General features: G+C 41.3%; 1 protein-coding gene across 6 annotated transcripts in view; it reads right to left on the bottom strand.

The window, feature by feature from the left end:
* Window positions 1-25,784, bottom strand: part of pak5 (p21 protein (Cdc42/Rac)-activated kinase 5) — a 76,346-nt gene that overhangs the window by 2,877 nt on the left and 47,685 nt on the right. For all 6 annotated transcript variants that reach the window (XM_031310544.2, XM_035995603.1, XM_035995602.1 and 3 more), the window contains 8 exons: window positions 12,585-13,424; window positions 7,191-7,424; window positions 6,396-6,537; window positions 6,123-6,277; window positions 4,722-4,855; window positions 935-1,061; window positions 297-422; window positions 17-151 (listed from right to left, as the gene is read on the bottom strand). In XM_031310544.2, the coding sequence (XP_031166404.1) occupies window positions 17-151; window positions 297-422; window positions 935-1,061; window positions 4,722-4,855; window positions 6,123-6,277; window positions 6,396-6,537; window positions 7,191-7,424; window positions 12,585-13,424 (1,893 nt within the window). The remainder of the gene's footprint in view (window positions 1-16; window positions 152-296; window positions 423-934; window positions 1,062-4,721; window positions 4,856-6,122; window positions 6,278-6,395; window positions 6,538-7,190; window positions 7,425-12,584; window positions 13,425-25,784) is intronic.

Genomic DNA, 25,784 nt, shown 5'->3' on the forward strand with positions numbered 1-25,784 from the left:
TTGAAGTCTTTCTTACCTTGTGCGACTCTTTTAGCCGAGGGGGCATGTTGTCACGTATCCTCCTCATGGCCTGCAGAGGGGGTTCGTTGAAGTAGGGGGGCTCTCCGTCCACCATCTCGATCACCATGATGCCTAAAGACCAGATATCCACCTGGAGAGACACAAAAACATTCATTCTGTGCACTGGAACTGAAGTCAGCACAGTAAAACATAAGAATTTACAATCATACATTAAACTGGGAAGTCTCTTTGGCTCAATGTTAATCCATGTGTGTGTGTTTGTGTGTCGTCCTCACCTCAGTCCCATAAGGTAGTCTAGAGATGACCTCTGGTGCCATCCAGTAGGGTGTGCCCACGAGGGACTTCCTCTTGGGCACCTCTTTGGAAACTTGGGCACAAAAGCCAAAGTCTGATAGCTTGATCTGCAAACACACACATGCTGCCTTCAGGTTCCACTCTATCGTGTAGGTGTGTGGACGTACAGTTGAGATTGTATTAGTTCAGAACCTCTGTGTTTGATGTCAAGAAGTGCACTGACCCATTGTGATGAAGAGCTTTCATAGAAGACACTAATCTCCCGTATTAGTGTTTAATTAGCCTCCAATTAATCATGTCTTATCAGCTCGTTAGGAGGCATTAGGCAGCATTTAATTACTGGGGCACGAGTGGTAATTGATGATGATGAGTTTCTGGCACTGGCTGTTGACAAGTGGCACCCATGGAGAAGGTCAGTGTGTGTGTGTGTTTGTGTTAGTTATACTGAAATCACCAATGACAGGAACAAGGGTAGTAGCATTGGTTATTAATACCTGGGGTATTAGTAAGATTCCTGTTTAAATGGGGCTCTCCGGGTTAAATAACATCCCAAAGGGAGGAGTGTGAATGAAAAATCTGAAGACATATAGAAACACACACACTCATAATATGCACTTACCCTGCCATCACTGGTCAGGAGAATGGAGTCGCTCTTAATGTCACGGTGGATGACTCCCTGTGTGTGCAGGTAGGACAGAGCCCTTAGCACCGACAAACACACTGTAGCAATCTGCTCCTCGTTCATCCTGTGTGACACACACACACACACACACACACACACACACACACACACACACACACACACACACACGTGTCAGCAATGACTATGAAAGTATAAGAGCATGTAGTACCATATTTGACATGTTGAAATGTAATAAGAACAAAACACTTTCTTAAAAAGATGTATTTATAAAACTGCAGTCCTTGTATAAATGTTTGTCCTGTCATTTTCCCCCAATTTCCACCTACTGCGGAACGGCTGCGGATCCACTCCGGAACGTCAGCGGAGTCAATAGGTTTCCATTAAAGTCAATGTGTGTATTTCCACTGACTGCGGAACGGCTGCGTTCCGACTGCGTCCCAGCTCCGGCGATCTGCAGCCCTCTGGAGCAGATACGCAGAGCTTCTATTTTTGACGGATGCCAGAGAGCTCCGCAGCAATTCAGCACAGGGCAGATAGTGCGGGACAGGAAGTCGAGCACAGAAGCAAAATAAAACATCCGGTTAATTTTAAAAATAAAATATACCGTGCTCACGGCGGATCATATTTCCCTGCACTACACCTTGAAAACGTCATAATGGGCGGAGACAGGCCTGAAGTCGGAATGGAAACAAACTGTTGTTGGTTTTGTGGTTCCGTTTATAGAAACTACATCCTGTTATATCACGCAATCATACATGAATTCGCAAGATCTCGTGGGTCCTAGTGACTTCAGCTGTCAGTCGTGGCCGCAGCCGTTCCGCAACAAATACGGACCTGGTGGGTATTGAAGGACGGCGGAGCACGGAGCCGATCCGCAGCCGTTCCGCAGTTAGTGGAAATCCGCCGTTAGTTAACACAACGTGCAATATGCAACATTGAATCTGCCCAGAAATACACAAAACAATCTGGGAGAGGAAATTAAATGGACAAATCAGATTGGATGCTTTATAACTTTCAATGATTTTCAGGTGTTCTAAAAACCTACAAACTGAAAATTTGAGAAGCATTTAGGGACTGTTTGAAAACTATAGGGTGGGACGGGGAGTCATAAAAGGGGCAGGGAATTGTAATTCAGGATAGTATGAGTTCTTTGGAAGTGCAGTGGGGGGTCCTTACTTTATTTATTATTATGCTATTGTATATTATTTTAAAATGTGTTACCCTGGATTTTCTTGTTTCCCTCTCTTGCGAACATTATGTTCATGTTTTAGCCTATATAAATTATATAATTATATATATTATATAAATTACAATTCTACACAACTAAGATGGAGCTGACATCCGGTTTGAAAATACCCCTCTGTAGCCTGCAGCGGCTGGAGCAGTGATGTGCAGAGCAGGCAGGAGGGTCCCATATGGAGAGACAGGGCGATGCAGTGCGTCTGACTGAGCTCACACAGAAACTCACAGCTCCACTGAACATTAACATCTAGACCCAGCTGGCCAGGCCATGCCATGTGTTTATGAGTGTGTGTGCTCTAAACTGCCATCACATACATGTACAGAAATAGAGACACGCTCATTTGCAAGCATAGACCAAGGAAACATACATATTTGTAGTACATGTTCATGCATATAGAATACACACACACACACACACACGCCTCTCTCTTCATCTCATTGCTCAGTCTAAAAGATCCCACTGTTAAAGTAGTCACTTCAGAAAGTCACTTATAAACTTGCATTATGAGAAACAACCCCCAGGCCCCCACCACACACACACACACACACACACACACACAGCAGATTGTAGCAGATTTTTTGTCACACATGTATGCATTTACAATCACAAGAGATAAATGAGCCTTCTACTAATGGAAAAACAACTGGCTAACTCAAAGTGAATGGGATAGAGACGTGTACGCAAAAACAATTCACCTCTTACTGCCCCCCCTCTCGTACCCCACTCCCTCCACCCGTCACACACACACAAAATGAACGCACACAATTGAATGAAAACAGGATCACTGAAATAGAAAATTGTTTCAGTGAAAAACAGTTTTAATGAGCCTGACAAGGTTGTCAAAGGGAGGTGAATTACCCACGCACCTATGCACACACAAACGTACAGGCATCCGTCTACACACACACACACACACACACACACACACACACACATATGTTTTTGCACTTATATTGGAAAAAAATCCATGTGAAGTACAGCTCATCAACAAACTCTAAAGTATAATTTAGTACTTCTGGAAGACACCCATTCTGCCACTGCTGACTCACTTGTGTATGTGTGGTAGATGTATGTGTGTGTGTGTGTGTGTGTGTGTGTGTGTGCGTGTGCGTGTGTGTGTGTGTGTGCGTGTTCATGTGTCTCGTGTGTGAGTTTGCTGCCAACAACCCAGCGAGCTGATGAGGCTTGCACGTCGCAAGGCAGGCAGCAGTTGTTTCTACAACAAAAGGCTTAACAGAAATAGCACAAAGCATTCACCTGGACAAATACAGCTGTAATTACCAAGACATATTCTCTATATATTATCATCTTGGATATATACAATGCCTGATAATTAAATCAAGTAACTTACTTTACTAACTTACTAACTTTTCCTCTTTCTTTGTGTCTTTGTTCAGACTGGTTATATTTGCAAGAATATCAATTAGAACATTAAAATAATACACAAAAAACGTACACATTTACTTCCACTTAGAATTCAACAAACTGAAACAGGGAAAAGGGGAGAATTAAAGAGAGAACAAGTGTGCCAAATAATATCGTCTTTACTGAGATTTCCATTAGTACTTTTAAAAGCACTTCTGTTTACTTAAACTCTCTCATACACACTGAACACACAAACATCTGTGTGGGAGAAGAAAATACTTCCCGATAGCAGCGGTGCTCAGCCTCACCAAAGCGTGTTATTAGCATCCGACACCGCACAACACTAATGCTGACACTCCACGCAAATGACTGTAATTAAACACCAAGCACAAAGTAAGCTTAAAACAATGAGGTGGCAGCTCAGAAACACGACAACAACAGAGAAGCAATTAGGAAAAGTTGGAGAACAATAATCCTAAAACGATCAAACGTACTACTTTTACAACCCATCTGCCTGTTTCTCATGGTTGTCTTGTGAAATCATTCATCTTTGTCAAGTTTCTGATGTGTGGAGCAAATTAAATGACCTTTGGACCTTTTTTAACAACATAGCTTTGCTTGCTAGTTACCAGTTAAACCAATTTGATGTCACCAATATCACCAGAACATTACATGAATTTGGTCATTCAGAAATTTCAAATAAAAAAATGATATGAGAGTGGTTTTGATTTTTCCATCTACAGTACATCTCAGGAACAAAGCAAATACGCATATTTTTCGAAATTCCCTAAACTGGTACTGATGCTCTTACTCTGGCATCTATCCACTGATTGACAAGCGATTTTAGGATCTTACTAATTGCACTTAAAGTTTTGTCTGCCAGTTATATTTTAGAACTTTAAACGCCATACAATATGTGCCAATGCACCATGTCATCCTCAGATTCAGTATAGTACTATAGTCTTTTAGAGTAGGTTTGTTTCTACTTGAGAAGATTAAGTAAACTAAATTATTATCCTTATTGAGAAGATATTTTGATTGGTTCTGAGTTCAGGTATACCTGCTTGCAGGTCTGGTCCTTGTCTTGTAACTCTTTTACTTCTGTATTGTTACTCTGTTTTTGACTATTGTATTTCTATATTCAAGAGAGGTTACCTGGTGTGAGTCACAATGTCAGTGAGTGCCCCGCCCTCGAGAAACTCCATGACAACCCACAGCTCGTCTCCCACCAGGTAGCTGTTGTACATGTCAACTACGTTCTCATGATGGTAGTCCCTCATGATCACCACCTAAAACACAGAGACAGACAGACAGAAGGAAATTACTTTGATTATATATTTACTTATTACATTTCTTTAGACATGATATGTTTTTATTGGGATGGTTCATGATACATGATACAGAGCTATCACAAACCTCGGCATATACAGTATATATTCTGTTAAAACATACTACATACTACAACATACTACTACTACTATATATATATATATATATATATATATATATATATATATATATATATATATATATACCGTTAAAACATACTATTTCAATAAATTAATAAAGTTAGTCATGTAATTTTAATTATCTATTAATTGAAGTTCCCTTTGTCTAATGTGAACATGTTCTGAAGGCTTAACTATAAAAGGATTACTTTCAGAAATTAATGGGATTACACAAAGCAAATTAGTTTCCAACTGAACACCCACTGCTTCACATCTGTGTTCACTGTACACACGTGCTAGCATACATACATACATGTATGCATTCTCTCTCTCTCTCTCTCTCTCTCCCTCCCACACCCACCCACACACACACACACACACACACACACACACACACACATACACACACATACACACACACACACACACAGAATAGAATCATTGCAATACTGCTTTACTGCTTGATAAAATAAATCCAAGGTCCCTTCACTCAATACACATTTTTTCTGCTAAACAAGCAATCATTAACTTTGTCTGCAAATATCATTTATTTCAAGTGCAAATGATACGGAGCTATGAATAAATTCCTTGAAGCAAATTAATGCAATTACAGATGTAAAATGTGTTACTGGTTTGATTGCCGGGATATATGGAAATAGAGCAAGCTACTGTTTTGCTGTGGGATGGTGGGATTTATATTTATCTACAGTATTCGGCACAAAATGAGTCATGTTTAATGATGCTATTTAAAGCAGTTTTGTCTCTGCTGCTGCTTGTTTGAGCTATCAGCAATCAGCAAAACGTTAGCTCTGATCTCACATCTGGATGGTGGGCATCATGTTCTTTATTTCATGTTCTTTATTTTGTCGGGCAAACTGACCTACAGTAGCAGTATAACATCCAACATCAAGCCTCTAAATAAATAAATAAATACTCTACTAATTCTCACATGCAAAACATACAAAACCCGACCTGCAGTAACTGTGTTGTTGTATAAACTAATAACACCCCGGGATGATAGTCAGTGTTAAAATGTGCTGCTTTAGGTGTGAGCATGCTTGAGATACGTGTACTGCAGTTACGCCCCATCTCTGTCAGACTTTCACACCTCATTAAAGAGCAGCTCTCTCCTCTGCTGTTTCCTGAGGTCCATTTTCTTCACAGCCACCTGCTTGCCACTGTGTTTCTCGCTGGCGATACACACGATGCCTGTGGAGCCCTCGCCGATTTTGATAAAGCTGTCCAGGTATTCCCGAGGGTCGCCTATAGGCAAACACAAACATAGCTCAATTTTGATGCAAAAAACACACAAATCTATTCTATATAATCTATCTATTTATGTAAGGCATTTCAGTGTCCCTTTGTATTGTCCATTTCTCACCTGGGTTGACCACCAATTGAAGTGCAGCTCTGAATTGCTCATGAGAGACTCTGGAGGGTTGAGTGTCGGAGCTGGAGCCCCAGGAAGGAGGTGGGTAGGCCCCCGGAGGGATGTAGGGTGATGAAGGCTGTGAGTAGGCCCCCTGTGTTTAAAACACACACAGACGTACAGAGTGATGGAGAAAAAGAAAGAGACTATAAAATAGTATTGATATTTTCCTACATGAATTATAGTTAGGAAAATGTCCCGTTTTTTTAAAGGGACTTTTGAGCTGACGATGGAATTAATCTTAACTGGTCTTGGTCTAGTTTGGTTTGTCAAATTCATGCAATAAACACCCATTCAACTAAACTACAGTGACTTCCAAAGCAACATAAAATGCATTATTCTACCCTAATCTATAGCTCAATCATCAATGCCCTGTGAAAATCATGCATCTCCAAAATGTCATGTTTTTAGGCCTGTTTCCAGACAATTCAATGTTTTTTTCCTATGGTTTATTTGGCTTAAGAAGCAGAATTATTTCGTCAAATCATTAAGGAATACCCAATATTTCATTTTTTTTTTTTTAGAAATAATTCAAAGACACCAAATATGGAGATACATGGTTTTACTGGGCAGTGACAATAACGTTTTATCAGGTTTTATCAGGATAAAAACAGTTTTAATATGGAGTAATCCCATTCAAATTACATTAAAATGATTATAAGTGTATCGGCCTTAAAAAGCCTGATAGGAGCGTCTCTCAAATGTTTGTCATCACATGTATAAGTGAACATAATGAACATCCTGTACCTGAGGGGTGTACGGTGGGCTGGGCTGGGAGGGGGGATGGTGGTAGGGTGAAGGTTTGTAATGGTGAAAGACAGGAGGGTAGGGCAGGTGTGCCGGCAGGTGTGCCGGCAGGTGTGCAGGCGGGTAGCCAGGCGGCTTGATGTGGCTCTGAGGTTGCTTAAGAGGCCCTCGGGGATAGGTGTCACCACCGGTAATCTGAGGACTGCCGTCCCGTGCAGGACGCTCGTAGTCACCCTAGAAGAGAGAGCACAAGGACAAGGTTATTTGATTGGTGTTTGATTCACCAATTTCAGAAGAAGAAGAATGTAAACTTTATTAGATATATTATATAGATTATATTTTTATTCACTGTCAATGTTTTTTCACTCTGTTTTCACTGCGGACCTATACAGTACACATGCTATATTATATATTATATTAAGGAGGGGGCCGCCTCACAGGATGAGCGGCCCGAGCAGTTGAGGGTTTGGCAGTGCCGAGGAGGCTGCCGTACTTGGTCCGTGCAGGGACTTGAACCGGCGACCCTGCGGTCAGTCTTGACTGACTGAGTTACTGCCAGCCCCAAGAAACAACACTGTCCACTTACACAGGCTCTGAACTTGTGTATACTGTATGCAATGGCATGTAAATGCATGGCCACACACACACTGTCCACAGTAAAATACCAGCTCTACTTCCAGGGATGTCTGCAGGTACATTAGCCCTTGACAGACCTAATAGAGGATATTAAGTCCACAGGACAGGGACCATATTTTATCATTAGCACCCCACAATGCTCCTCAACTACTCCATTCATCAACCAGGAGCCCAGGGAGTATCCGGATCTGGGACACACCTCTTCCTTAAAGTGGCTATTTGTAACTTTCAGTTTGTGTTGATTCTAGCGGCCGCTTTGGACAAAAGCAGTAGTATCGTGAAAGTCTTTTCTTTACGGTGCTTTATTGCCCACTGTAGATTACTGTAAGAGTTAGCGTTACCGCTAACCATATAGTTGCGATGAATGTTTTGCTCGGACAGAAAATCATTCATTTACAATAAGAGAATAAGTTACAGATGCATCGTTGCATTTCAAGTGTTGTATACGGTAACTTAGCCTACTTTGGATGTATCGTGAGCTAAACCAGGTAACGGTGTCACTGTGTCACGAGCCAAAGCATTAAGAGTTTGTTGTAGCAACAAACGTAATAATAACTTAGATTAATATAGCGCATTTCATGAAACCCAAGGACGCTTTACACAAGTACAAGGGGACAAGGGAAAAGAAAATAGTAGGCCAACACAAACAGGAATAAAAACCGGGCGCTAAATGGAAGGGGGACGTAATTTAATGTAGGCTAGTGACTACAACCACATCGTGCATTGTAAAGTTATTTAATGAATGAAGTAGACATATTACACACCCAAGGGCCAATTCGGGTCGGTTTTGAATCATTTATAATCCCGTGATTGTCTCCATCTGTTAAAAGCCTGACCGAGATTGACATTAAAGGCATTAATAAAAACTATAGAAAACTAGCGTTCTTTTCACTGTTAGACTGTCACCTTTAAAGCAGTGCTGGAGCATGAAGTGAACACTTGTACACACACACACACACACACACAGAAAATAAAGAGCTTAACTCCGAGAGAACTATTAAAAGCTCAGTTGTATGACTCAGCTGAACTGGTTTGACTCATAATAGGCCTGACCTACACACACAAACCTCATTATATCTATGTACTATGTCATACTATGTCAGTTTATAGCTAATAAAAAGAGTAAATAGTGGGGAATGCTGGTGGTATTCAATCCTTATTGGCATGTCTAATGTGTAATGTAGAGTATTATGGATTGCCAGAGAAAAGTCATGTAAAAAATATCAGTTTGGCTTGGTTGAAGTGATGAAATCAATTTGGCATGTTCAGCTGCTAAACAGTCAGTCACATTAACACTAGCAGAGGAATGAAAGGGCTTCAACATGCATATAAAGAAAGTATGTTATTGTGTTTAAATGTAACTTCCAACAACAAAAAAGATGATAGTGTAATTGCTAAATATCAATAGTGCAGGGTGGACTATTCAGAATAAACAGACAGAGGTGGATCAAGCTGCCTCCACCCTGCAGAGATTAAATTACCTTTACCACACCTCCCAAAAATGTTCTTCAACCAGCATGACTGAGAGGATAATTAAAAAAAACTCCTTATCTTTTATTTGTTTCTTTCTCTGTGCCTATCACTCTTCCTCTTTGCACTTAACACAGACACACAGACACACAGCACACACACACACACACACACACACACACACACACACACGCACACGCACACGCACACGCACACACACGCACACACGCACAAACAGGGCAAGAGGAGTAGTCCTGATGTGTTGGGATGGTGTATAATTACATGGTGTGAACTCTTTTAATCAATCACTCTCAGGCAGGTGTGGGGGGGGTGCTGCTGCTGGGACGGCCCAGTCTCACGCCCCCCTATCGTTGGCCGGCACCGCTGGCTGGCTGTCAGCCAGAGGTCTCCTGATCCATGTTGGTTAAACGCGCATTAATCTGAGTTTGGCAGGGTAATCAACAACCTAACTCAACTGTGAAATTGAATTCCGCGGTGGAACATCGTTCGGCCAGTTTTATGCTAAGGCTGCAGAAAGGGAAAGTGCTGCAACATCAATTTGTCACCGAGAGCTGCTGCACTGAGCTCGTGCTTGCCACAAAACACAGAGAGAGTGAGAAGAAAGAGAGAGGAAGGAAGACAGAGAGCGTGTGTGTGTGCGTGTGTGTGTGTGTGTGTGTGTGTGTGTGTGTGTGTGTGTGTGTGTGTGTGTGTGTGTGTGTTTGTGTCTGTGTGTGCCTGTGCCTCTGTGTGTGGCCAAGTCTCCGTGCTGTCTACTGTTACATCCCCACAGGCTCCCAACAGCAGGCAAAAAGAAGGATTTACTTCAGTGGTGTGAGTGGGCTGAATGAGGGAAAGAGAAGAAAAGGAAGAGAATGAGAGAGGAGATAGAGAGGGGCGGGTTTGTTACAAGGTCCATGAGCCGAGAAGAATAGTAATTCTTAAGCTGCCAGATGACTCCTTGTTTTTTCTTTTTATTCATACCACTGCTGCAAAATCTCCAAACATCACGAGACAAATTAGGGTACATTGATTCCTCAGCCCACTTTTCACTATGGCCTATATTTAATTTGATTTAGGATTTGACAAAACACTGCATAGAACATCAAATATTAACAATACACCTTATATAGTCTGATGGAGATCATGTCTTTTTGCATTTTTTGGCTTTTTGGATCATTATACAAGCTGCATCCTGTTAAATCTTCACATACTGTACATTTCCAGAAAAGCAAATGTGCCTCCTCAAGCATAACGACTCTGAAAGTGGTAATAAGAAACAATATGTAAGAAAAATGACCTTCCCTGCATCAAGCCAATCCTGCTACCCTTGCATTCTCTGTGGCTGTTTTTCTATAAGTGGTTATTTACTGAAGCATGCAGGTTAAATGGTTTTTCATCAAGGTACCCTGGGATCTACATCAGCAAACATAGCTTCCTCTCAGTTACTGGTCTCACTGTGTGTTAAGGAGGGATGGTGGAGGGATGGACACCTCTACAATGGGCCTAATGGGGCACTGAATTATTTAGAGAATGATATTAAGAATATGTAAAGAAATTATATGGAGAACACATTATAGAGTGACCAGTGTTTCTGTGACTTACCCCTGCTTGCCTTGCACCATATAACCTATTCTAGTATATTTTACAGTAGCTAACACAGTTATGCACAATAATATTATATAGTATAAAAGAAGCACCACGGGAAAATAATACTGGAAACATATGGTTACATTACACAGCCACTAATGCATGGAAGATTTGTTTGCTCTTGTCTGTGGAGTCTCTGAGTGGAAGAATCTCTCAGGTATCTCTCCCATTGCTCCACTGGAGCACATCACAGGCTGCATCACACTCTCCCAGCGCCAACATATTTACACTGCAGGTGTTTCATACACAATGGGAAGCAAAAAGCTATGAAACATGACATTAACAGCAGCAGTTGCTGGACAACAACAATCAAATCGGTACTTTTATATTTACTGTACATTATTTTCTCATGTCAATAATATTTTACTGGCTATCTGCTGAGTATAATCTAACCTAAAAAATGGCCCTTTTATCATCTTTGAGGTGCTAATCTGCGAAATTTGTTGTTAGTTTATTTTTTGGTGACATGTTTGGTTAAGAGCACCCATGATACAAGGATGTAGTGATGGTTACGATTAATATCCGTGTCTAGTTTTATTCTCTACATACAGAACACAACTTCTATGCAGATGACACACAGCTGTGTAACTGTAACCATTCTAAGATATTTAACTTGACCTAATGTTTGCCTATTAGATATTTAATTGCCATAGTAACAGCAACATTTTTTTGTTCTTTTGACGCACCAAGCTAGTATCATACATTGTTGTGGTTGTAATCACAGTATATATTTTTAGGTTGCAATTTTTGCCTTCATAAAAAGAGTTCAGCACAAATCTTAAGAGCTTAAGAGCTGTTACTCCAATTTAAGCCTCTCTTTGTTTGTTACAGTATTTAACATACATTTTATAAAAAATATATTCTTTTTTAAAATTTTGTATAATGCTCTATTTGTTCTTTGCACTTTTTCTTTGAGGTTTTGGTACTTTCAGGTTTTATATAATTTGATCATAATAAAACTAAAAACAATTACTATCTAAATGTGGCAGATTATTACACAGTTTTTGTCTACTTTGACTTCCTCTAATTTTAGTATTCTCATTTTCTTTCCCACTCTCTTACTGCCATGCCATTGCCTTTCACTTCTTTCTTTGTTCTCTACATTCCTTTGTGCCTCTCTTTGTCTAGTCTAGTTCTCTTTCTGTAATTCAGAGCTTTCTGGTCGATGGTCAGCGTGAGCATTAATTGATCTGTGTGCAGAGACAGTGGCTTCTGAAGAAGGGTAATTCTGTATGTGGCAGCGCCTGCCTCCTTCAGGGAAGAGAAGATTAACAGCTGACACCATCTGACAGGAAGGCCCAAATAAAAATGTATACCGTAGAGCGAGAATGAGAGAGAACTAGAAAAATAGGGAGAGAGCGAGAGAAAGAAAGAGGACTGAATATTTACAAGAGACTGCAGATGGATGGGAGGTGGGACTAAATGTGGGGATATATCTGTGTAATTTTCTCTGAAATGTTTCTACAGGCTTGTCAGGAGTGCTGGACAGCCACTGTAGCCATTTGGTAGCTTATACAATATGCCCTGCAGTTTAGAGTAAACACTGTCAAAGTCCCTGTCACAATTATCTTCATAGATTAACATCTTTTTATAAGAAATTACTAGAATGCATAGTTTTTGTGTTTTGGTGTAAGTTACCTTGGTTAAGGTCTGTGAGTTAGTGAGACTCTCCGAGAGGCGAGGGTATGTGTAGGAGCTGTATGGGTGGGCCTGTGGAGGGTTCTTGAAAGCCCCGCTGGCTGCATAAGGAACATTTGGCTCCTGCAGTCCAGAGCCTGACCGAGATCGCTGTCTTATAGCTGGCGTGGGGCTGGTCTGCGTCACATAGGAACTTTTGGGTCGCTTTTCGTATTCGTCCCGAAGGCCGCCGTAGCTCCACTCACTGTCTGGGTAGTTAATCTGCTCGCTGTGTAGCGAGGCACGAGATGGCGTGCCTACTGAAGTGTCCCGGTAGTCCTGGCTGGAAGAGCCACCCACAGACGCCCGATAGTAGCCGCTGGAGCCCACACCACTGCCCACCGTGGAGGCCACCTCATCAGCTGAGCGTCCTTTGCTCTCCAAGTAGGTGTGGTAGTCCGGGGGAAGCTTGCCATAGTCGGATTTTTGGGGCATGGCGTCCGGGTAGAAGGGGCTGCGTATGGGGTACGAGTGACCATTCTGCTTGGTGAATCGATAGTGCCTCCCAACTGCCCAGTCCCCATCAATAGAGAAGCTTGGCTTGCTGGGATCAAGAGAGAAGTCCCTGCTGGAGGTGTCTAGGTCACAGGAGTAGCGGGAATAATAATGATTGAATCCATTCTCCTCCGGGGCGTTGGGGTGACCACTGCCGGAGGGTTTGGAGCTGCTTCCAGCCTGGTGGGGTCCTGGTGGACTCTCTTTACGCAGGGAGTTGGAGCGTGTTACTGAGATGTTGTCAAAATCCTCCAGCAGGCCGTTGATGGAAGCATCTTTGGGCGGCCGGTTTCCTCGAACAATGGTCTACGAGAAGAACAAACACATTTACACTTAACATACAAGAGAGTCTGCTGCGTGAGAGTTTAATGAAAGTAGCCCTGATACTTTGGGTTGCAGTACATTCAATTTCAGTAAATCATTCCTGGCTGAAAGCTGAATGGGATGAATTGAAATTCCTGTTTAATCAACTTCAACTAAAAACACTTCAATTTTCAGGCTGGAATTTCAATTCATGTGTATCAGGGCTTTGTGACAAGTATGAAATTAATCATCACTTGCAATAAATGAACGCCGGTATTTGTCATCTGAAAGAAGTGCAGGCACACAACCACAACCACTAGTTATTGCGAGTTGGGGTGCAGCTTGAAAATGCATGGAGATAAATGGCGGGATACCTCAGATGCTAAAAGGAAACCAGTGGAAGATTGAAGGAGCTAATTCCTGCCCCATTTCCCTCGCAACAGATTAGCTTCATTTTCAGTGGGCTGATCAGGATACATTAATAGTCGTGACATTTGGTTTAGCGCTTGTAAGTTGCATGAGCACACCAGCATGCGCTCGCACACACACACAAAGTGAGAGTGAGGAGGAGAGAGAGGGAGAGAGAGACTGAACACACACATGCTCACATCTGCTTCAAAGCATAGGCAGCTTAAACATCAGGGGTGCTGCTTATCCCCTCCTACCTTGTGTTAAGCCCTTTACACGGATGTGTCGTGAGTCATGGGGAACTGGTGCTACAGCAGGACTCGCTGAACTACACTCTGTACCCATGCATGATGTGCGCGCACGACATGTATGCTGTTTTTGTGGTGTGGACTGTGAGGATTACCATAGAGTGAAAATCACGAGAGACACCGTTTTTATCTACCTGTCTCTACTACTTGGACATCACAGGAAAAGCTGCATTAGAACAATGGAAACATGTTGCGTGGCTACTGAGTGCTGAGAGGAGGCTGAGCTGTAGGGATTATTGTTTGAATAATTCTTACATAATCTATTTGAGAGCTTTTTGTGATGATCAAACAAAACTGCAAAATTTTATTTTTGTATATGTGAATGTGTTTTGGTGATGCTGTCCTTGGATTATAGCCTCTACCTCAAGTATCAAATCTATCCATGAGTTTTGTTATATTTTGCAAAATCCACCACAATCACAGTTGTTTCACAAACACTTGTGTGCTTTTACATCACTACTTTCCATTCTGGATTAAAATGGTGTACATCATGAAAGTGCCCATCATGCTTTAGGCATTTTGTGTATGTGCACCTTGATGTTTTTATGGTCTGTCAGTTTTCAGCTCCTTATCCACATAAATTACCCACCCACCTGTCAATGCTAACTCATGTGGCTTTCACAAGCCTGTGGAAATCCCTTGAAATTCAAAAAATTATATTCCCTAGAATATCATAAAATGAATGGGTTTGTTAAAGCTGTAGCATTCATGGAGTACAATGAAGCTGAACTGACTAACTGTAACCCAGCATGCCTGTTCCACAGGGACAGCTGTTTAATTCCCACTGGGGCAGCCATTGCTAGAAATGTACTGCACACACTTTGGATACAGTGGGATAGGATATGTGGTGTGATGATGACCTAAACTAACCATATTATACTTTTTTTTTTTACTATTTTTACTTTAGAGATAAAATCCTCATTTTAATTTTGAGAAAGCTGGTAATAGTAAACCCATTGTATTATTCACATGTATACTTGGTAGTCTTTTCTACCTCTGAAGGTGTTTGGTGAACCTCACTCTTAGACCCGACAAATGTTACATCAGCAAGTTCTTTGACATTCTTTGACAGCGCTCATGCCTTGCTGTCTGTCACATAACTGTCATACTTGTCTCCGCTGTAGTTTGTCCATGTCACAGAGGCAGTCTCAGAAAAGCTGGGATAATCATCAACTCTTAGCAACATTGTGCTGACACAAGGATTCATCTACACGCCTTCACTTAGCTACATGCATACTGTCACTGCAAAAACACTGCCTTCCTCTCATCTCATGCATCTATGAGATTGTGGCTCAACCAAGCTACCACAGCAGAAGTATTATTGCCTATTATTAAGGACACTTTCTTGTTCTTTTTACCCATACAAAAAGGTTTGAGTTTTGCCCTAAAATACATTTCTGACAGAGGTGTTGTTGACTGAGGGCTCTTCAGTTAAATCAAATCTCCCTTACTGCCTGATGGTTCCATATTGTTTAACATTTTCAGCCATGCCTTCTGCTGCCATAAACATTTATACATATATTCAAGATCCCTGGAGGATAAATATTAATGACTTTGGTGATTTCCTGATTGTCCATATAGCACGATCTTCAATTTGCCCAATGCTTTGAATTATGACCGAATATCTGCTAAAATAATAATAATAATAATAATAATTATAATAATAAAAACTACAAACAGCCTAAGTTAGCTACTTTTGTTGTATTATGTATTTGTAGTAGTTTTTTACCAAGTGAAACAGATACAGACAAACAGTGTATAGCTTCAATAAAATTAGCTGAATCAATTGTATTAGTGTTAATATTAGTGTATTTTATTGTGATGTAACTGCCTTTAATGACATTCTGCCAACAGTTTGCCCGTAATTACGGTTTAAACAATACGGCATGAATGCGGCTTATTGCTCTGTGAAAAGAATACTAAAAACTAGCCATACAATAAGTCATACAGAACATGCTCACGATAGCAATTTAAATAAATCATGGGGGTATGGTATGCTATGGTAACTAACCTTTTTCTTCCTGTTTTACAACTTTAACAATCTTACACAACTTTTTTTATTTCTGACTTGTACCTACTAGCTGAGTACAGTTATTTCTGACTAAAATAAAGTCACTGCACAAGCCTTTATTATTACTAAGGCTGTTTCATTTGCACATAATCTCTCCCTTCTATTTTATTACTTGGTAAACCTCCCCTCTCCCTCTTTAACACTCCAGTTGCTCTCCTCTGTTTGAGAGCTATAGGCTGTTTGGTGCCGTGACCTGGAACCCAAGGGGAAATGGCCTATAAAAGCAGCGAGTAAAGCCTAGTTGAGAGGCGGTGGCTGCAAGACGGATGGTCTTTTGAACAGGTCGGTCAGTGGAAATCTATCGTGCCTTGGACAGATGTTGCAGAGCATAAGGCAGGCCTGGGCTGACATAAAAAAAACACAAGTCATACCTCTTCTGCTCTTCATGTTGTTAAGCTAGATTTTCCTCTAAAATAATGTTCATGTCACATTACTGTTGTTAACCAATGCAAATAAAACTGCTAAAAATAAACACTACTGCTGGAACTATCATGAGAATGATCCGTACACGTCCTCTGAACTGTGCTATGAATTTGTGAATGGCATGCTTTGTGTGAAACCTAAAATGAGGCCAAGTCATATCATGTTATGCTAGGTGGATGTCGGTGATTCCAAGCTAATTCAATTGGCATACAACAGTAGGGAGTGTCCGTTATCTAATAAAACACTGTCATCTCCATTTGGTTCATAATCAATAAGACTGTGTCAAGAAGCGTGACAGGTACAGGGGAGAGAGAGAGCCGGAGAAAACAAGGCGGCGAATGAAACCGAGGAGGTGATGAGAGTGCAGAGGGGAGAGGGAGACAAGGTTAATTGTGTGCCAAATCACTGTCAAACGGACGGCATCAAGCCTGAAAATCTTTCCATTAATTCGGAATTAGGGGGCTGATACTGGCTTCCATACCCACCCCCTTTCTCCTCTCCCCTCTTCCCCCTGTCCTTACAGCTCTGTGAGCTCTGTGCACGGGTCGTGTTCAGCATTGGCTGTGACAGCAGCCATATTTCACCGGCGTGCGGCGTTGGCCTGTCTTTTAGTGATAAGCTGTAATAGATCTACTCTCTCCACTTACTACGGCCTGTTCAAGGTAAGCACAGGAGAGGAGAGGAGAGGAGAGGAGAGGAGAGGAGAGGAGAGGAGAGGAGAGGAGAGGAGATGAAGAAAGAAAAGTAAAGAGGAAAATGGGAAGATGACAGATGGAAGAGGAGCAGAGGAAATAGAGAGTATGTGTGGGATGAGTGACAAAAAACAAACTAGTTGGTGTGATGTAAAGTTAGCAATAGAAAAGCAGAAGAGGACACTGAAAGCAGCTTTGAAGGAAGAGAAAGAGGAATCATATACAGAAAAGGATGGAGAAGGGGTGACGGGGGAAGGGAGGGAGGAAGTGTCGTAGAAAGGGAGCCATGAAAAATGAGGCTCATTGGGAGATAAGGGGGGATTAACCTTGCTGGTAATGAAGGGAGGGTGTGATGGGAGGATGGAGGGAGGAAGGGTGGAGAGATAATTAATGAGCTTGCCCTTCCTGTGACTCCTAGCTGGAACCCTGGTATCTAGGCTACGCTCCACTGGCCAGCAGGGTCCCGGGACAGCTGAGGGGCCGGAGGAGGAGGAGGAGCGGCGGCGGCGGCGGCTCTGCTTCTCTGCACTGCTGTTTCATGTGATTTTGGTCCTCAAACTGCTTTGTGGTCAGGGATCTGCCAAAAATGTAACAACTATTTCACACTTTTAACTGTTTTAACTAAACCCTTCCATATCGGTTGAAAAGCCCGCTGTCATGTTTAAATACAAGGATAACGTATTTTCAGACTCTCCTGGAAGCATTCACCCTGGCTCCTTTCTCACCTCCACACAGCAGCTGATCAATCACGGCGTGAAGAGGGTGTAAATGTTGGACTGTCAGTTTCAGAAAGTCACTGAAATGGTCAGAGAACAGGCACTCCAAACCCACATCTGCAAGGTGTGGGGGGAGGGGGTGTTTGAAGCTATTCGACCATCCAACAAGCAAATGAGATATACTGGCCTCTTTAACTTATGCAAACCATTTAAAATGTGCTACATAGGGCGCCCAGAAAGCTCAGTTGGTAGCGCGGGCGCCCATGTATAGAGGTTTACTCCTCGACGCAGCGGGCCCGGGTTCAACTCCGACCTGCGGTCCTTTGCTGCATGTCATTCCCCTTCTCTCTCCCCTTTCATGTCTTCATCTGTCCTGTCAAAAATAAAGGCTGAAAATGGCCAAAAAATAATCTTAAAAAAGAAAAAATGTGTTAAATAAAATGACCTGTCAAACTAAATACTGCTTCTCTTTTTTTGACATTTTTTAAGATCACGCTTGGACAGTGATATGCTTTGTTAAAAAGGTTGTTTGATTTTTTTACATGGAGATTTTTGTGTTGCAACACCATGTAGTCCTGTTTTGAAGAAAATACGTTATTTGGTGTATGAACACATACTCACATACACGTACATTTAATTGGACTGAAAATTTTACAAGATTTCAAACGTTAGCTGTTTCAATTCAGTGATGTTGGGTATGTGAATATTCTCTGCTACTTCTTCGACACACACACACACACACACAGCAGTACATCGCCTACTCAACACACCCACTCTCAACTCTCAGTCCTGCCAGAACACGACCAAATAGAAATTATGTTTTTTGACTGTTTGCTGACATGCTCTAATATATACATGTCTTACACCAGAAATATTTATCTTCCCCCATCCCCATCGCACCATTCCCCCGCTCTCTTCCCACTTTTTGAGGGGGCAAATCCCAGGCACCATCTCTACTCTGTTAATCTCTCTGTCACGACTCACGCTGCAGAGAACGAGCTCGCGTGGGTATTGATGCACACACACAAACACACTCAGCACCCAACTCTACTACTACTACTGCTGCCACTGCTGCTCCTGAAGTGCAGTGTCATTCTGCATCAGTGACCAATTTGTGAACAGAAGCTTATTCACGGCCGTCTGAGAAAGACGATATCAGAGAGCCCTTGAGACAGCAGACAAAAAGACTACTCACGACTCCTTTGAGTGTCTCGCTGAGGACCAAACACGCAGTGCTGATTAAAAATGATCAAATAAAGCAACTACCACAGCTGATGCATATACAAAGAGGGAAGACACTGTTTGTGTGAAATGAAACATCCATCATTCACAGGGTGATAAAAACAGCTAGGTGTATCGTCTCTGTTCTTTATCAGCCTCCACTTCGATGTAGGTGATACTGTATAAGACAAGGGCTCATATCTTTAACAACAATGCATGAACATATAGCAAACACAATCCCACACAATTCAGGTAAGCAGCATGATTAAGGTGTTCTTCTCCTCTAGCTCTCTCTGGTGGATAGAAGTGGTAAAACAACTAACTGCTTAAGCTGAAATGTAAGTTATGCTTCACTATCCACTACTACTGTTTATTTCTAGTCTACAATACTAAAAAGAGGAAGCCTAGTGTTATTACTGTAGTTAGCACAATGTTTTCAAAATATATATTTTTTAAGTGAAGTCATTTCTCAAATTATATAGTAATATGTTTTTCAACACATTACATATCATTTAGCTGACGCTTTTATCCAAAGCGACTTACAATTGTTATATATGTCAGAGGTCGCACGCCTGTGGAGCAACTTGGGGTTTAAGTGTCTTGCTCAGGGACACATTGGTTGATGTATCGCAGTGGGAATCGAACCCAGGTCTCCCACACCAAAGGCATGTGTCATATCCACTGCGCCACCACTCCCCCACATTACTCACACTTACTAATATATAACAGTTTAAATGAAATTATAAAATATGTAAATATCAGCAGGGTGTTGCTCCTAAATCTAATCAGGTTTTAGAATGGGGCTGTAGTGTATCGACAGCCAAGTGGAAATCAAGAATTTTCTTCACAAACACAGACAGAAATATCTCAGTGGAGGCTCTAACCACATATCAAGATAGTGGTGGGACATATGAATAAATAAACAAATGATTATGCTGGTGTTTATTTTATATTTTTCCTATTATCAACAAATCACAAGAAAATACCATGAAAAAAAAAAAAGCATGATAAGGGACAGATGTGCTGGAGGGTGACCTACAGATGTTTTTATGTTGTTTTTTTGTTATTCTGTTGATTGTTAGAGCATTTGATTCAAGGACAATTTCCATGTGAATGGACAAAAAAAAACAACAATGCATTAGTCCATCTCTCAATATTTTCTGACTTCACTGCCCTGTCTTCTCCAAGCCCACTAGTTCCTACTGAAAACATACATCTTTAAATATGGCTCAGAAATGTATAGTTTCATTTTTTTTAAGGCTCAAGGCTCATAGTGTCAAGAAATGTTAAGATGAGCCAGACAGTTGCAATGTTTTGTGTGTAGTCATGTGGGAGAAGCAGGAAGTGTCTTGTGCTCTGCTGCTCTCTGCTGGTCTGATTCCGTATTTCATATCTGAACCGGTACCTTCATTGTGAATAATCGTGAATTAAAACAATGTGGATGTTAATTTCACTGATTAAGGGACAAAGTACAGTGAGGATCTTGTAGTAAGATTCCTTGAGGCACATATCTAAGATATCTGAGATAATATATATTATTAATTAGAACGACTCATCCTGACCCCAAAACCCAGTCGTATATGACCTCAGATCAGTACGCAAGCTGACAGGTTGACCCACCTGTATTACTGAGCCGAGGATTTCACAGAACAGTTTCATTGATTTCTTGACATGCTATTAGTGGAACTACAGAGGAGGTCCAAGCAAGCATGAACAGGATTATTCAAGGAGCGTATTATGGAGTGTTTCCATGATTAATAGGCTGTGAGCTGACCTGTTTCCTCAGGCCATCCTGCTGCCTGTTAGTTACAGTAGTTAATAACGATCATCTCAACATGCTGAGGAGAGGCTATACACTGAGGGGTTCATTGAATAGGTGGATACCATCATATATCCAACCTTTATATATGCTTTATTTTATTGAGGACAACTTTTATAAGATATTTCCCCTAACACTTATGTAAACAATATATGCTGTTTGGGTGTATTGTTCATAAAAATCTTAAATGAGTTAAAGAAGGCTGCATGAACCATGCAAGTCATCCGTGGAGGTCTTATAAAATTATTTTTGTTATTCAAATACATTTTTAATTGCTTCTGTTTTGCAAAAAAAGGAACACACGGTTTAAAAGGTTTAACAGCAAGTTTATATATTTAGAACACGTTTAATCTGTAGTTATATGCTTTATTATTCATCAACTTTAAAACTCACCAGAATTCTTGTATTTCACAGTTTAACTAATAATGCAATCTTATAATAACATAATTAATAATTACTGAATCTATCATTTCATGACCTTTACTAGTCACACACCAAAATGAGTCTGAGCAGCTTTATACGTACCGGCCCTGGTCACAAGATGTACATAAGGAGTTGTAAGATAATTATCAAGTTAGGAAGTTTCTTTTTTTCTTTTGAAATCCTGTTTAGTTTGACCTATTTAGGCCTCTAAAACTATTCAAATGAAACAGTATGAAAAGTTACGATTTAAAGTGCCCATATAATAAAAAAAAAAATCACTTTTTCTGGGATTTGGGGGGTTATTTGGAAAAAAAAACATCCATGCTGTTTTGAGTGAGATACGGGTTTCTGAATGTGTCCTGCTTTCAGTCTCCGGGTGAGTTGTTCAAAATCGGCAGGGCTTTTTACGTCACTAGCCGAAACGAGGTGGCTAACCGTAGCATGCTAGCGCTAGCATGCTAGGTCTTTCTGAATGGCAAAACACTGCTACAACACACACTAGTTCACCATAATCTACAAAAGAACTAACATTTACTACTTACAAACGTTGGAAGTGTGCCCTCGTTTAGAAGAAGTCTCCCGGCTAATCCTGCCTTACTAACTGAAGTTGTAGAAACAAACAGCTAGCTAGATGATGTGATCTGACCTAGCTACTGTGCATGTGCGACTGCCAACAAAGATGTTACAGCAGTGAAAGGTCTCACTCTGTAGCTAAAACAGAGACCTGAACACAGGGTGAAAAGAGGAGCTGCAGCAATGTGCAGAACAACAAAAATATGGTGTTTTTTGAAAATTAAACCATGTAAACCTATTCTGGTACAACCTCAAAATACAATTATGAACCTGAAAATGAGCATAATATGGCCACTTTAAACAACTGCCTACTATCTCAGTAGCATATTTCTCCAAGGGAGGGATTCCCTTTCTTGTCACATGAGAATTTGTGTACACTTTTGCCCACATAGAAGCCTAGAGTAAGCCTCTGGTGATGTTCAATGGGATTAATGTATCAGTGTGTAAAGCATCGGTTAATGTATCATGTGTATGTGTGTTTATGCGTATCATGCTGCTGAAGGCATAATGTGGAGCCCCTTACACAAGCCGGTGAGTATTTGAGGCTATGTTTTCCGACTCTGACGAGATGCCTCCGATCCCCACAGCTCCCCAGCCGGCAGCTCAGACCACCGTGACCCAGTCACCTTTGACCTCAGCTGGATAGAGCCTAAGCTACAAGCTCCAGGGATCCATGAGTCACACAGGGTGCAATGCATGGATTGAGGGACGATTTCCAGCAAAATGGATTAGTGGCGAAAACATAATGAAATACAAACATACAGTCCGACCAAATCCCCGACCTTAAGCATATTAGCGCAGTAAAGCCTGGACACCCTTCTTTTTTTCCATCGCTCTAAGCACTGGCAGATTTAGCCTGATTCAGAAACATAGCCAGCAGAAATTGTTAGAAAATGTAATGATAATAAGTAGAATAATCAAACTGCAGTACAGTGTCTTTGCCAGTGCGATCAATTATGTGATCTAAATCAGCTTCCTTCTCGAGGAGTTTCCACGTGAGTCTGTCACTGTCAAGGAAACTTTCTGATCTAAAGCTAGGAGAGAGGAGATGAGATCGTGAGCAAAAAGAAGAAGAGGAGGGGATCAATTAGATGTCCCTCAGTTATCTTCTTGTCAACTCTGAGACAGATAAACAGACAGCTGCCTGCTATAGATTAATTACACACCGGCGCTCATTAATCTGAGGCCCGTCAGCAGGCCTCTAAATCACATCTCCACCTCTCCCATCCTCATTCAACGCTCACTTTCTACTCCTTTTTACACTCATTAGACTGTTCCCTTGTTCTCCTCTTTCACACACACACACACACACACACACACACACACACACACGCACACACACACACAAAAACACACACACACACACACACACACACACACACACACTAGAGTGCGGATCGGGCCGCATTTTTCTGTCCGAGCCCAGCCCACGTCCGGCAGAGCAGTAACCGAGCCCGGCCCGAGACAAGCATTAGGCCTAAGATATTTATGTCCGAGCCCGACAGTTAAAATCAAATTTTTTTCTCATACTATTGACACATGTAGGCCTACGTTTGTTTGTGTGGAAAGCCCGCTTTTATTAAGCAACTGTAGAAAGGCATTCGGAAATGTCAACAGATGAGCGCATCAGCGCACACGGGCAACAAGCGCACGTTAACACAGGCGCGCACCTACATAATAAGCTTTTTTTAATTTAAAATGTTCAATGCCTTATTGCGCTGATGTGACCGAGCACGACCCGAACCCGAACATCATTTCTAAATATCTGTCTGTCGGTTCGGGTATCCATCCTCTAACACACACACACACACACACACACACACACACACACATTCATCCAATATGATACAGTTGCAATTTTTAAGGTCATTATCAATGAGATAGATTGAAGGCATTTTAAATTATGAATGTGAAGTTAACTACTGTACATCATCATTATGTATTGTCCTGATTAGCAAATGCTAGCATGCCAACACGCTAACCTAAGGTGGAGAACATGGTAAACATTATACCTCCTACAAATCAGCATGTTAGCATTGCCATTGTGAGCATGTTAGCAAGCTGGAGTTAGCATTCAGCTCGAAGCACCACAGTGGCTGAGAAAAGCCTCACAGAGCTGCTAGCATGGCTGCAGGCGCTGAGTCTGTCACTGACTAAGATCACAGCTTGATATTAAATGTGAGAAAAACAGTTACGGTCCTGCGATAAGCATCAAAATCAATAATTAGATTAATAGATTAGATCAAGAGTTAGCTAATATTTCTATACAGCATGTATACCTTTGTCTTCTATCATTTTACAGTGAACAGAAAACAATGTAGCATTCAATCCCTAACTGTTATCTATTTTATTACATTGTACTCTTTGTAAGGACACACACGTCTGAGTGTATGAAAATGATTCTGCTCTAGTAGCCCATCAAAATAGATCTTTTAATAGCACAGATGAGGCTTATAAAATAATAATAAAAATGATGCTAACTCTAATCTGCTCCCTGAAATGCTGATGGATAGATCAAAAAGTGATTTTCATTCAAAATTCTTCCACAGTTAAAAAGGAAGGGAATGATTTAAAAAAAACAAAAAAAAAAAAAACATTTGAGTTGTAGTTTTCTATCTGGCCACACGAGGATACTGCAGGTCCAGCCATTATTAAAGCCCCTTCACACCAAGTGTAAATTATCATCTGATTGCTTGAGAAACAAAGAATGCAAATAATGTTTAAAGAGCCGATGTTGTTTAATTTTGAGAGACACTAGCTTTTCAATAGTGATGATACTGGTTTTCAAATGCTGTGGTTTACTTTAATAGGATACAAATATCCACATGAGAGTTGTGAAGAAAGAGAAGAAGCATCTATATTCTTAACTCCACAGGACAGACAGTATTAATGTGTTCAAGAAGATCAGGGTTTTGAAGTCACCCTGCAGTTCCTCATCCAGACATTGGAAAGCACTTCCAATCCATTACAAACTTGCAGCTTTTAAAGTATGACACGCCAGTCATCTCAAATCAGTTTTTTCCTGCAACAATCCTTCCCTATTTAAAATTCACAGCCTAAATGTCCTTCCAAAAAACCCACGTTCAGACACTGAAGGATGGTTGTTAGCCAGGACATTCTGAGCTGCCCTGGCAAAGTACGGCGCACGTCGCTGAAAGCCAAAATTCCCCCGCTGACTGAGGCCCCGAAGCCTCCGCGAGAGGTGTTTTGCAGTATGACTGTGAATGGCAGCCGCGAGAGAAGACAAAGTGAGAAAGCAAAAAAGGAGGAGCAGAGTGGAGGAAGGAATGAGAGAGGGCTAAATCAATGCCATCCATTTCAGCTCAGTGCCAAGAAAGACAGATGCTCTCTCTATCTGTTTGTGTGTGTGCGTGAGGGTGCATGCCTGCGCAGACACGCATCAATCAGAAGTTCTTTTCCTTCAAGTCTATTTCTGCTTTGACCAATTTAATCCTCAATCAATGTAAGATGGAGTGTAATACATACTGAGTCAAATTCAAATCAAACTTGAAATTAATACACCGATCACAGCGTCCGACTTTCTTTTCTGTCCGTTAAGAAGTTGAATGAACGCCCCAGTCACTGTGCATGACAGGATAGAGCAGCATGTGCAGTTTGGCAGATTTGGAGCAAAAACATACTGTATGTATGTGTCTGTCTGTATCTATATGGTGATGAAAGAGGCACTGAACTGTCTTATTTCATGTTA

Source organism: Sander lucioperca, chromosome 19 (genome assembly GCF_008315115.2).
Source record: "Sander lucioperca isolate FBNREF2018 chromosome 19, SLUC_FBN_1.2, whole genome shotgun sequence".
In the NCBI taxonomy this organism is placed as follows: domain Eukaryota; kingdom Metazoa; phylum Chordata; class Actinopteri; order Perciformes; family Percidae; genus Sander; species Sander lucioperca.